The sequence below is a fragment of the Triticum dicoccoides genome, chromosome 3A (genome assembly GCF_002162155.2).
Source record: "Triticum dicoccoides isolate Atlit2015 ecotype Zavitan chromosome 3A, WEW_v2.0, whole genome shotgun sequence".
NCBI lineage: Eukaryota > Viridiplantae > Streptophyta > Magnoliopsida > Poales > Poaceae > Triticum > Triticum dicoccoides.
In genome coordinates, this window is record NC_041384.1 from 522,266,328 (window position 1) to 522,280,003 (window position 13,676).

At 42.3% G+C, this 13,676-nt stretch overlaps 1 protein-coding gene across 10 annotated transcripts; it reads left to right on the plus strand.

Annotated features, from left to right (window-relative positions):
* The first annotated feature begins 3,046 nt into the window (after nucleotides 1-3,046).
* On the plus strand, nucleotides 3,047-6,169 carry LOC119268946. 10 transcript variants are annotated; one of them, XR_005133371.1, is made up of 5 exons: nucleotides 3,047-3,426; nucleotides 3,500-3,578; nucleotides 3,662-3,819; nucleotides 4,302-4,426; nucleotides 5,763-6,169. XR_005133371.1 is itself a non-coding variant. In XM_037550669.1 (5 exons), exons 1-5 carry the CDS (start codon nucleotides 3,226-3,228, stop codon nucleotides 5,764-5,766), a joined length of 432 nt encoding a protein of 143 aa, XP_037406566.1. In that variant the 5' UTR covers nucleotides 3,048-3,225; the 3' UTR covers nucleotides 5,767-6,169. The 10 variants fall into 10 exon arrangements, 4 of the variants coding, with proteins under 4 accessions (XP_037406566.1, XP_037406567.1, XP_037406564.1 ...); XR_005133370.1 differs by having other exon boundaries at nucleotides 3,048-3,426; nucleotides 3,500-3,558; XM_037550669.1 differs by having other exon boundaries at nucleotides 3,048-3,426; nucleotides 3,500-3,558; nucleotides 3,777-3,819.
* Nucleotides 6,170-13,676: the final 7,507 nt, after the last annotated feature.

Consider the following 13,676-nt stretch of genomic DNA (forward strand, 5'->3'; position numbering starts at 1 on the left):
GCCAAGCATCCAGCGAAGACTATCATGACCACCACTCGCCCATTTGAATTGCTTCACATGGATCTCTTTGGTCCTAATCATTATTCTGCTATTTCAAATGAAGCATCTCAATATGGCTTTGTTATTATTGATGATTATTCTCGCTACGCATGGGTACACCTTGTTACTTACAAACATGAAGTGCAGGAAGTCTTTAAACGATTTTCCTCGAGGGCTTCAACCAACTTTGGTGTGAAGATCAAGCACATCAGAAGTGGCAATGGCACTCAGTTCAAGAATTCTGGTCTCGATGACTATCTTGATAAACTTGGTATTACTCATGAGTTATTTGCTCCTTATACTCCTCAGCAGAACGACGTCGTGGAGCACAAGAACATGACTCTTGCTGAGATGGCTCGCACTATGCTTGATGAATACAAAACGCCTCATCGTTTCTGGACTGAGGCAATTGATATTGCGTGCCACATCATCAACAGAGTATATCTTCACAAATTCTTCAAAAAGACTACCTATGAACTCCTCACTAATAAGAAACCCAATGTAAGTTATTTCAAAGCCTTCGGTGATAAATGTTGGATTAGAGATCCTCATCACAACTCAAAAATTGCACCGAAAGTACATGAAGGTTTTATGCTTGGTTACGGAAAGGACTCGCACACCTACAGAGTCTTCAACAACATTCTTCACAAAGTTGTTGAAACTGTAGATGTGCGGTTCGATGAAACTAATGGCTCGCAAAGAGAGCACCTACCTACTGTGATAGATGAACCAGCACCTGAGGAAACTATCAAGTTCAAGGCTACTGAGGATGTCATTCCTACTGAAGAATCTACTGAAGAATTCATTCCAGAATATCGAGCTAATGCACCTGAAGAAAATGCTGAAGAAAAATGGTGCTGAAGAAAACGCTGATCAAATTCTTCAACGACAACCAGCTCATCCTCGCATTGCAAAAGAAGTGCAAGTTGAAAAGATCATCAATGACATCAAAGCGCCGGGTCCTCTCACACGCTCAAAAGCTTCACATTTTTCTAACTTTTGTGGATACTATGCTTTTGTCTCTATTACAGAGCCCACTAAGGTAGATGAAGCATTTCTGGAGTCTGAGTGGATTCAGGCCATGCAAGAAGAATTACATTAGTTCGAGCTCAACAATGTCTGGGAACTGGTCAAACGTCTAGATCCTCGCAAGCACAATATCATCGGCACAAAGTGGATCTACCGCAACAAGCAAGATAAAAATGGTCTTGTGGTGAGGAATAAGGCACGACTTGTAGCTCAAGGCTACACACAGGTTGAAGGAATTGATTTTGATGAAATTTTTGCATCTGTTGCCAGACTTAAGGCTATTCGCATATTACTTGCTTATGTTAACCATCATCATATCACTTTATATCAAATGGATGTGAAAAGTGCATTCCTCAATGGTAAGCTTGAGGAAAAAGTATATGTTGCTCAACACCAGGTTTTGAAGATCCAAAGAATCCTGACAAAGTCTTCAGACTCAACAAGGCCCTCTATGGCCTCAAGCAGACCCTACGGGCTTGGTATGATACTTTGAAGGAGTTCCTCATGACGAAAGGCTTCAAACCCGGTTCACTCGACCCTACCCTTTTCACTAAATTTTATAATGGTGAATTGTTTGTGTGGCAAATATATGTTGATGATATTATCTTTGGCTGTACTGACCAATGTTATAGTGATGAATTTGCCTATATAATGAGTGAAGAATATCAAATGTCTATGATGGGAGAGTTGAAATTCTTCTTAGATCTTCAAATTCGTCAACAACGCAATGGCATATTCATATCTCAGGAGAAATACCTCAAGGATGTACTGAGGAAATTCGGCATGCAAGATTGCAAAGGCGTCAAAATTCCTATGCCCACAAATGGCTATCTATGCACTGATGAAAATGGTATTGACTTCAATCATAAGGTATACCGCTCCATGATAGGTTCTTTATTGTATTTATGTGCATCTAGGCCAGATATAATGCTTAGTGTTTGCATGTGTGCCCGATTTCAAGCTACACCGGAGGAATCACACCATAAGGCTGTGAAGCATATTCTTCGATATCTAGCTCACACACAAACACTTGGATTATGGTACCCTAAGGGCTCGGCTTTTGATCTCACTGGATATTCTGACTCTGACTATGCTGGTGATCGTGTGGATCGCAAGTCAACATCTGGTATATGTCATTTCCTCCGACGATCTTTGGTCTGTTGGTCCTCGAAGAAACAGAACTGCGTATCACTATCTACTGCTGAAGCTGAGTACATTGCCGCTGGTTCTTGCTGTGTCCAATTGCTATGGATGAAGCAAACTCTCAAGGACTACGGCGTCAACATGAAGAATGTGCCTCTTTTCTATGACAATGAGAGTGCCATCAAGATTGCTCACAACCCAGTTCAGCACTCGAAGACAAAGCATATTCAGATTCATCATCATTTTCTTCGTGATCATGTGTTGAAGGGCGACATTTCTATTGGGCATGTGAAGACTGAAGAACAGCTAGCCGATATCTTCACAAAGCCCTTGGATGAGAAGAGATTTAGCAAGTTGCAGTGTGAGCTAAATATCCTAGAATCTTCGAATGTTCTTTGTAAAGGACACTCATCCTAACACTTATGCAAAATTGATGACTTAAGATGTGCAACACATGAAGAAACGTTTTTCTTCAATCAATAAAGAATAACACTCTTAGTATGAAGAAATTAATGAAAAATTTGATTCTCAGAACCCTGTGATAATTGTACGCGGTGTCTAAAATCATCATTCTTATACGATGGGTCACGCCACCACCAAAAGTTAAAATTCCTCAAATTATTCATATTCTTCAACTTTACATAGTCTTCACTGTTTCCATCGTTTTTCTTCATTAAATATATATATATATATATATATATATATATATATATATATATATATACAAAATCTATTTAAGATCCAGGATGAAGAATAAGCAATTCTTCACCCCGGTCGAACAACCCAGCCAGCTAGGACCCTGGCCCATTGCACCGCTCTTCAAGCCAGACGCTCTCCAGCCGGACTATTTTTTTTCCAAGTGACGGTTGGCAAACCCACTCTTTCCGTCAGAGAAAAAAAAAGGAAATGAACGGATAACCCCCGTAATTCTTGGATCGAAAGCGGCGAGCAGTTTCGGCGGCGACGGAGAGAGGTGTCGGCGGCGAGCTTGCGGTAGCTGCTGGTCGACCCCTGATGAGTGCGGCACTGGGGGTGGAAGGTTGGCCGGAGGCAGCACCGAGGCGAGCTGTGCGGCAGGAGGCTTCGCGGCGGGTGACGGCCTCGCCCGCCGGCGGCCGCGTCGCAGTCCGCATCGATCCCCAGCCCCCTTCGTTGCTCGTGGCGATGGCTCGAACTTCATCTCCGAGCACCCGAGATCCCCTGCTTCCAAGCCTGGTCTCTCCACTCCTCCCTCTTGTCTCCTTTCCATCCTCGCTCACCCTGATCGATGTGCTTAATTGCCTTGCAGGAAGGTCATCGACTCGTAAGTCTACAAGCTGTCCCACGGCTGCCTTCATTTCCACCCAGGTTAACTAATTTGCATGCATGTACGATTTCTAGTATCTCCAGAATCTCGTCAATTCATGCATTTTTTGGGTAAAGAATTCATACGAGTGTCTACTGTCTACAGATTTTAGGTTACTCAAGATCAACTGAGTGCACTAGGCATCCGTAGTTGCAAAACGATTCTGGATTTTTGCTTGGTAAATTTTCTGGAATTACTAATTTGTGCATGTATCGGTCAGCAATCAAAATCATTTGTTGATCGAGAAGTCCAAAAATAGCAAGGTCCGTTCTCTTCAGTGAATTTTTAACTTTGCTCCCTATTGTATATATATTCACACGAGAAGCTGGTATTTAATTGGGAAAAAAATCCTGGGATTTTAATTAGTAATTTGCTGGTATGGAAAGATGGATCTGTTATTAATATACATCAAGTAGTTCTTATACGTTTCCTATAGACAGTTCATTGATGATAGGAACATTGCGTGGAAATTGATTTTATAAATCATTACAGAGATAGCTAATGAAACTAGAGTTGTACTCCGTATTAGAACTGTTGCTCTTTAAGGTGTTTTGACTATTGAGGTTTACTCTGGGTGTTGAAGTGCAACAATTACTTCTCCCTGGAGGGTCTCTATACCTTTGCATGTTTGTAGTATATAATATCTGGTGTTCCTTCTTTTAAGTTTTTAATTGTCAAATTTCATGTTGTTCTTGTTCTTGTTCCTGTTTTCTCTTTATCCAAATCTTCCTGGGATTTAAATCAGAAAGGATGCTCAACGGGACTTGGTCACGCCGAGATATCAGCAACAATCGACACCGACAAAGCTCAATTATCTATTGCATATTCAGAAGAAAGCAACTCCTGTCGACAATCAAGGCACTATGACAGGTATATCAAAAAAGTGTTCCGCCGAACTAGTTCATGACTTCAGATGCATCTATATTAAACCTTTATAAAATTTTCTCTTTGCAAATTGTTTAGTTGGTGGAGTATATATACTTGATTGCTTATCCTAAATATGATTTTGGGCACATATGGTCTTACTAGATTCAAAACCTGCTTAACTTCACACTGATCTTGGTGTGAACACCCATTCTTCGATTAGCCCCTCCACCATAGTTGTGAGTCGGATTTTTATTTATTTTTGGTACCATCAAGGGCATTCAATATTTCTTGATCTATTTGACTGGATATTTACTGGATAACAAAATAATCTAGAAACTTCTACTGGACATTACCTCAGTTCCATTCAAGAAAATGGTATATGCAGTGAATCAAAAGGTTTATACTCATAAAGAGAGGTAGAAAATCTAATGTTGTTTTTTTTGGAAGGGCTGGGTGTATATGTATATACTGGTACTTGAAAAGGGGTGTCTGCTCTAATTTTTTCAAGCATGGATGCAAGTCTGTCAGTGTATGTAACTTGTAAAGCTTTGAAAATGTATTGTTCGTTGATGTTATTCCTTATTAATTTTCCCTAGCATAAACCAGACTTTATATGTAAATGTGCTTCTGGAGTATTATCGACCAAGATTGTTTGTTGTGCACTTATGTCAGCATCTAGATCATAAATCTATAACATCGCATCTCGTTGAACAGCATCGTATGTGCTATTTTCTGGCATAACCTTTGATGTTAATGCTCATAAAACAACAAAGAAACATTATACTTTGAGAAAGCGGATGCCAAATTGTACCGAATGTTCCAAACAGAATGAAAATTAGACCATGTGTTCGATTTTGATTTCATCCACAAATTTAGTTGTTTTGGGCAAAATTACAAGCTTATTTCTCAGATTGTAGTATGTTTTGCACCAAATTCTAAGAGAGTGAGCGCTTCATTTCTTTGAGAAGCAAAACTTGGACTAAGGATTATAAGTTGTTTATTTATTCTTAGCATTTTCTACAATCTTCTGTTTTGTTGCCGATCATCTCTTGCAAGTTAACAAGAACACTATTACTTTGTTAACAAATATCCATTCATTTTCTTCTTGGCTAATGTTTATTTGTTCTGAAACTCCATGCATATACATACCCGTAGTTACAAAATGATTTCTCTGTCGGAATTGCATATGCATATCAACATATTGTTTGTTTCAACACATTATTTCTTTAACCTTATGCCCCTAGGATGTGCTTCATTGATGCTGCTTATTGTTCCCTATACTCTAATCGGTAAATATGAAATTCTCGGTGAACCATAATCAGTTTTATTTACACTGTAGGTAGCTCAAGCCTAAGATGCAAACATCTCAAGGAATGGAGTTGCTGACGGTATGCAAAGAACGAGACAATGGTGATGGTCAGGATCGATGTGTCAAGCATCTGAGACATATCGACGTCAAGACATGGAAGAGGGCTCTCTACCCTTATAGATAGGCCTTCTTACCATGCTGCATTACTAACCTGCACAATTAATGTGTATCGAAATTAACTTTGGGAGAACATTAAGCATGCAAACATAGCTGTGGAGAATCCTTGGAACATCTTACCTGCAATGTTAACTTAAACCTTCTGGATCAGCAAATGCTTCATCCTTCTCTTCAAATGTAAATTCTACTGCCCAGAACAAACCAGTTAAAGAGTTACGGGAAGCTTGTCTTCTTGAGCATTCTGAAAACCGGAGAGTATCCATCTCGATTTGGTTGTAGAATAATGCTATAAGCTCTGCAGCATGGCTTACAGTTCTGTACCACCAAAAGCTAGACAGAATGTGAGCTAAGATTATCTGTCTTGTCATGAAACAACCACTGGTAAGAGAAAAATGAGAACGATGAAGAACGGGCACAATGCTCCATGAACTTGGCGCATGCTAGATAGATAAACTGTACTTTTGAGACCAGACAGATCTGTGTGTCTCTTCACATGATTGCAGTATTTTACGAGTTTGTTTAGGAGTTCAAAAAATTAGCTTCCTTTTTTGTCTGAACCAATTCCAATACATATAAATAATAATTAATGAGTAGCATTTTAAGTAGCCTGTATACAGTTTATCATCTAAACCTGTGCCGAGCTGAAGCGCACCCATGCCACAATAAAATACTATAGCATAAAAAACATTTCGGCTGAGTTGGTTGCTCACCTTACCTCATAGTAATTTTACATCGCAGGCCAATTTCTCTTACGGTTGTTTCGGGCGTGCCAGGCTGAAGCCCACGCTGTAATCTTACCTCTGTTATGTTGTATATTATCTCATCAGCCTACACGCTATAATCTTACCCCAGTTGCCTTGTAAATTACCTCAGAACAGAAGCCTCCACGGTTGGCATACGTGCAGGTTGCATGTGCCTACACGATTTGGCTGGGGTGAGGAATAAGAATTCCTCACCCAGGGTGACGAATAGCGCGACTATATATATATATATATATATATATATATATATATATATATATATATATATATATATATATTCAAGTTGGTTTTCTGCTAAGTGAATGTGATCGGACTCTTCCCCTCTAGGCTATACTCAACCCAATCTATTTATAAATTCTTCATGTGCGTTTTATTTGAAACTCGTTCAAAATCTTCACTGTGTCCTTGTCAGCTGAAGAAATTGCGAACGGAACTTTAAAACCTATCTTATCGAAATTTTCGGCTTTGCCGCTCAAACCGTTCCGCATCCCACGATATACTTATCCACTCACCCACGATCTAACACGATCTCCACCTCTCACTACGTGGGTGACACATGTCATGCGAATGAGAAGGGTCAGGGGCATGTTCGTCCAATTTCTTCGGGCGAGCAGTTTTTCACCGTGGCTATAAATACCCCTCCTTCCCTTCCTCACTTCTTTTACTCCGCTCGATCTCTCTCCAGCTCGAGCTTCTCAAACCCTGGCGCCGCCGCTACTTCATCGCTGCCGGTGAGGAAGAGCTTCACTGTCTCGACCTCGTCGCCGACGTACTCGCGCCGACCGCAAAAATCTTCACTCCGCCGCCGCCGTAGCCGTCTTCCTCCGCCAAGTTAGGGCGTGGAAGATCTGCACAGACGAACTTCATATCTCCTCACTCCAGTTCGTCGTGTTCTTCGTCCAGGGTAATTAAAAGTTACTTTTACCACCCTTGTTGATTCGAATGATTATCTTCAAAATCTTCAAAGGTGTTTTTCTTCATAGATTCACACACTAAACACCTCACAAGTCATTTGTTCTTGATTCGTTTCTCTAAGCCATGTTTTTCTTCAAGATTTCTCAAATGTGTGGATTTTTAATCTACACATCTCTGGAACCTAAGACAAAGAACGCTTAGTGAAATTCTTCAACACTCATCTGGTCAAATTCCTCTAACTTGTTCTTTTTACAAAACCTTCTGAGAACGCATATGACCTCTTCAAATTCCTCGCAACTATACTCTGTTCACAGGTACACATGTCAGATGCTGAATCACTAGGTTCTCATCAACTTAACTCATTTGCAGCGTTCCTCGAAGAAAAGTTGCATACTTCTTCAGAGAATTCAATTGTTCAAATTCCTCAACTGAAGAAAATGGCTGACGGTAAGAAGCCACAGAAGGGAGAAAAGAGGCCTGAGGTAAATACAACGTTTGAGATCCCTAATGAAATATATGCTGGGTACTGCACACCTACTGAGGAAACCAAGAATAAGCGCAAAGTGCGCATTCAGAAGATAGAAAGGAGATGGGCTAAAGAGTGGAGGGAGTACAGATATGTCACTCCTAAGTACATGAAGAAATTCGCACTCAATCCTCCATGCCCAAGACCTCCATTGGCACCTGGCCAAATCGCTGATCCCACCAGCCTCAAGCGCGGTGAGGACTATCCTGATGAATGGGCCAAGCGCCAAGCCAAGTTGGCTAAGCAAGCCAAAGAAGCAGTGAGGAAATTCAATGAAGCTCTGTTGCTGCTGCAGCTGCCTCTGCTGAGGCCTTTGCTATCAAGCCAAAGAAGGCTATGTCAAAGAAGCCTGCGCGCAAGCCAAGTGCTTCACCAACAATGCCCTCAAGACCAAGTTCCTCAGCAATGCCCTCACGGCCAGAATCCTCAAGCCCTCACGGCCAATTTCTCATGCTGCTCCTGTTCCTCCAAAGTCCTCAGCTCCTCCGCCAAAGCCCTCAGCTATTCCGACTAAATCCTCAGCACCTGTGCATCTCGCCTTGTGCCAAAGGACTGCAGGCATCTCCATTGCCTCAGGTGTCTTAGCTAGTTCCTCAGCCGCACCAAGTTCCTCAGCTGTCCCCTCACTGCTGAAGACAAAGGCCACTGCTGGACGAGGTCCTTGCCCAAGTCCTCAAAAAAACAAGTCACTTTTCCAAGTACCGTCTGAAGAAGACGAAGCTGATGATGATGAACTTGCAGAAATCATCAGAGACAGGCAAGTCAGGGCCGCTAGAGCCAAATGATCAGAGGTGTCACTGCTTTTGGATTCCAAGTTGATCCTCGACTTCATTGATGTCTGGCACAAGGACCCCAACACTCCCTTGCCTGACTTCAAGCTGACTCCTGGCCAAAGTCACATGCTGACCCACTTCATTCAAGAAGAAAATTGGAAATTTGAGAAGGCCAGGCAGATCAAGAAAGCGCAGTACAAGAAAGAGCGCTATCTGAAGAAAAACGTTGTCTTTATGACAACTAAAGAACTTGTCACTATTCAGACTGAGATTAAGAAACTCAGTGATGACTTTGACGCATATCGCGCTGATTGGCTTGGAGCCAAGGTTCGTTTTGTGAAACTTGCGGATAACTTCGCTTCCAATATTGCAGCCCCAAAGCAACAGGAAATTTCTCAGGCTGAAGCATCTGCTCAGCCTACTGAAGAAAATGCCAGCACCGCTGATGACAATCAGGCTGCTGAAGAAAATGTGAGTTCCAGGGCTTATGACTGCACTCCAGCCACTGAAGAAATTGCCAGGGCACCCACTAGTGGTCCGCCTGAAAAAACTGAAGAACTCAGGGCAACTGCATCAGTTGTGCCTGAAGAAAATCAACCAGATTCCTTAGCTGCTCCTGCACCAACTTCAACTCCAATCCTTCCATCTGCATCGGATGTGAAGAAGACCAAGGCTGCAGAGCGTGCTGTAGTGAAGAAAAGGAAAGCATCAGCTGCTTCAGATTCTTCAGCTCTGAAGAAAATGAAGCCTATGACATGTTCATTTGCAAATCCGATTGATGTTGTTCCCGTCTGAACCAGGCCATCAAAGGACCTTGTTCCTTTTGATGAAGAATATGTGATCCCCAGCAGATCTAATGAAGAAACTCCTTCTGCTACTTCGTCTGAACCATTGGATGAAGAAATTGAAGTGGATGCGATCCCTTCAACACCTATAATCTCCTCGCCTATGCCTCAGCTCACATCTGAAAAGGCTGGGGTTGAAGAAATGGAAGATGAAGATGTGGACATTGGCTGCTCCACACCCGTAATAAGTGATGAATTCTGGGAAAGTCAGCATACAAACTCACCAATGTTCACCCCTCTACAACAAATTCCTCGGTCCCCCACACAAACTGTACATATGGGCTCTGAAGAAACTCATCCCACTGCATCTGTCCATGAGGAAATTCCAGCCACTAGCGTTGAAGAAACTGCTGCTGTTGAACAACCAACGACACAGACTGTCACTGAGAAGGAACCAGAAATTCCTCAGCCTGAAGAACCTGCGATTGAGATTCCTGAGGTCGTGATGCAACTCACTGACACTCCTCTGCCGAAGCCAAAGGACCCATTCTCACGCAAGCAAAAGTTCAAGGCTGATGATTTCTTCGGCAAGCACGTATTCTTCGAAGATTACAACTCATATAACTCTGCTCGCATTAGGAAGAGGCGTTTCTGGACTGCTAGTCAAGCCAATTTCTATTCCTCAGTGCTGTTCAACAAGGAGAAGATCTTCTACCATGAGCATATTCCTCACGTGGATATGAAATCTCTGCCGTGCTTCGCACCAGTCCTCAGTGTTCTTCACGATGCTGGACTGTTAAACTTTTGCTCTGACATCTGCGATTGGAATGAAGAACTGATTTTTCAATTCTATGCAACGCTGCACATCACTGGAGATGCTGAAGATGTGAATTCCTGGGTGTTGGACTGGATGTTTGAAAACACTCACTATACTGCACCAGCCTCTGAATTGATTCGTGCTCTACCACTCAGTCCTCCCCTTGAAGAAGCTCGCTGCATCTACAGTGAACCTGAGCTCACACATCATTACATGCAGGTGCTGATGACACCTTTGAAGCCAGGTCAGGCACCAAGAACCAAATTCCTCGTGAAGGAATTGCTGTACGTGCCCAGAACTGTCTATCGTATTCTTACGAGGACAATCAGTCCTATCAAAGGCCACGACTCATCTGATGAGGAAATTGTTGGCATCATGAAGAATTTGGTATTCAACATTGTTCATGGCATTCCTGTCAATTATCACGATTTCTTCATGAGGACTATGGAAAATGTTTCACTGTCTCCATTTGAGCTGAAGCCTTATGCACCTTGGATTATGAGATTCCTCAGGACAAGGTCTTCACTCAACTACAAAGCTGATTTCCAGAATCACTCAGCTACTTGCCCCCAATTGAAGTCCTCAAGCAGACATATTCCTCAGTTGATGGAAAGGGCAAGGCACCAGCTGTAATAGATGAAGGCATTCGTCCATTGGATGGTCAGTTTCGCAAAGCTGCATCTTATTCCACCAATGATGACTCTGCCACACATGACTCTGCCAATGCACCCAAGTCCACTCCTCAAGCCACTGCTCCGCGTGTGATGACTGACCGTGAACTTCTGCTTAGTCTTCACCAGAAGGTGGATCAAAATCACAAATGGGTTAAGCGTCAGTTTGGTTCACTTCTTCACAACATGACTGACACACACAATGCAGTGAAGAAAAACCACTACTACCTCCATCAAGTCTTCGGTCGCACCTGGGCAATCCCGTCACATATGTATGGTGAAGAAGATCTGAAGAACATGGGTCTCAAAGAAGATTTTGACTGGTCTGCACCTCCACCGAAGAAATTCAAGAAGGTCAAGGTTCCTTCTGTGGTGGCCAGCTCATATTCTTCATCGCGCGACACTGATGAAAATGAAGACTTGGACGACACTGCGGCAGGCCCTACTACAACAAACGACCCCAACAACGCTGGCGCTCCTTCATCAACTTGATATTCTTCAGGGGCGTTAGTCCTCATATTCGATCCTTTTGGTCATTTGATGACAAAGGGGGAGAATTTTGAGTTAGTCTTCAAGCGGATCTTTCTATATGGGTGTTTTTTTGTTAAGTTACAACTCTCGTTCTTCTGCGACTTTATTGGATCAAGTTGTAAACTTAAACCCGATGGTGCTCTGATACTCTTGATACGTTTTTTTGCATGCTTATTCCTCGTTAATATTATTGCACGCATGCTGAATTACATCAGTCGCCATATTTCATCATGCATTTCAAATTCTTCACTGTTATATATCAAATGCGTGTATGAATTACAAGATATAGGGGGAGATCTCCATGATTGAACTCTTCAAGTGTGCATTGCTTCAAAAGCAAATTCCTCACTATGCACATCTTCAGGGGGAGTTCTTCTATATCTTGCAATCAAATTCCTCAATATTAGTAGTTACACTTCATATGTTTATCCCCGTTGAAAACTTAACCTATATTATCATCAATCACCAAAAGGGGGAGATTGTAAGTGCATCTAGTGCCCCTTAGTGATTTTGGTGTATTGAAGACTTATAGGTTAAGGGACTAATGTGTTTATGAGTGTACACAGGTCTATAAGTCTATGAGGAGTTTGATATTTACAGAGAAAGTCGACCCCTAAAAATGAAGTTCTTCGTCTGAAGACTTTGGTATTCTGAAGACTTTCTGAAGACTTTGAAAGTGAAGAAAATGGTGTGACCGTGAAGACTTGGTATTCGTTCGAGGAACATGAAGCGTGAAAACTTTTGTTTTCGTAGTTTCATTTTCTCTTTCTTGAGTCATAGAAAACATCGTACTGTTAAAGGGGGTCGAGGAAATACTAAGGAAAAATTTCCATGTGATGCTCAACTCAAAATCCTACACCTACCAATCCCTTCGAGTGAAGCCATTGGAAATCTCATACAGTTCAGTCAATTTCTTCAGTGACAGAGACGAAGTTCTTCTGGTCGCTGAGGAATTTGTTCTGACTGAGGAGTTAGGAATTCGCCAGTGCGGATTTCCTACACAGTGAGGAACATGATAGCCCTGAGGATTTTGCTACTCAAAATTCCGATCGTTGCTGTGCTATGCGCCAGCTGTCCCAAAATATCTATCCACCTAATGGTCATATCATTGAAGGGCATTTATGTCTTATCATGTCGGGCTGCTCCCTAGGCTATAAATAGCCGCCCCCTACAACCACTAGCTGGTTGGCTGCTCCGAGAGAAACTGACACTTGTCATTTGAGAGCAACCCATCCTCTGAAGACTTTGAGCGAAAATCATCAAGTGAGGAAAAACCAAAAACCCAAACACCACACACCCCAAGTGATTGAGCATCACTAAAGAGATTGATCCTGCGTGGATCCGACGCTTTTTACCTTTAAAGACTGTGCTTCTTCCAGACGTTTAGGCGTCATGGTCTAGAGCATCCAAGAGGAATTGTGGATCGCCGAGTGACCGAGTTTGTGAAGGTTTGGAAGTCGCCTGAAGACTTACCACGAGTGATTGGACGAGGTCTGTGTGACCTTAGTTCAAGGAGAATACGGTGAGGACTGGGTGTCCTGAGCTGCGTGTTCAGGACTGGGTGTCCGGGACTGTGTGTCCTCGAGTTTAAATACTCAGCCGCTCCAACCAGACGTACAACTGAGACAGCAGTTGGAACTGGTCTACCAAATCATTTTCTTCACCAAGCTTACTGCTTCTATTTCTTCAACTCTTTCATTTCCTCATAACTGTGTTGTGTGCTTGTTCATATCTGTGTTTGAAGACTTTGACTGAAGACTTTCTCAATTTTCTCATTTCAATTTCTTCGGTCTGTTTGTCTTCATCCTGTGTTATCCTGTGCTTACGCTTCTGTACTCTGTGCCTGTCTTCATTTCATCATGATGACTATGCTTGTATTCTGTTATGTTTACTTTTGTGTACTCATTCCGCTGCTAGTAGTTCTTCGCTAAGGAATTTCCTCACCGGCAAATTCCTCAGTGAAGAATTTCATAAAAATCGCCTATTCA

Coding starts and splice junctions, on each gene's coding strand:
- LOC119268946 (XM_037550667.1), top strand. CDS start 3,226: ATGAGTGCGGCACTGGGGGTGGAAGGTTGGCCGGAGGCAGCACCGAGG. Junction 3,559..4,301: donor CTGCCTTCATTTCCACCCAG/GTTAACTAATTT, acceptor GATTTAAATCAG/AAAGGATGCTCAACGGGACT.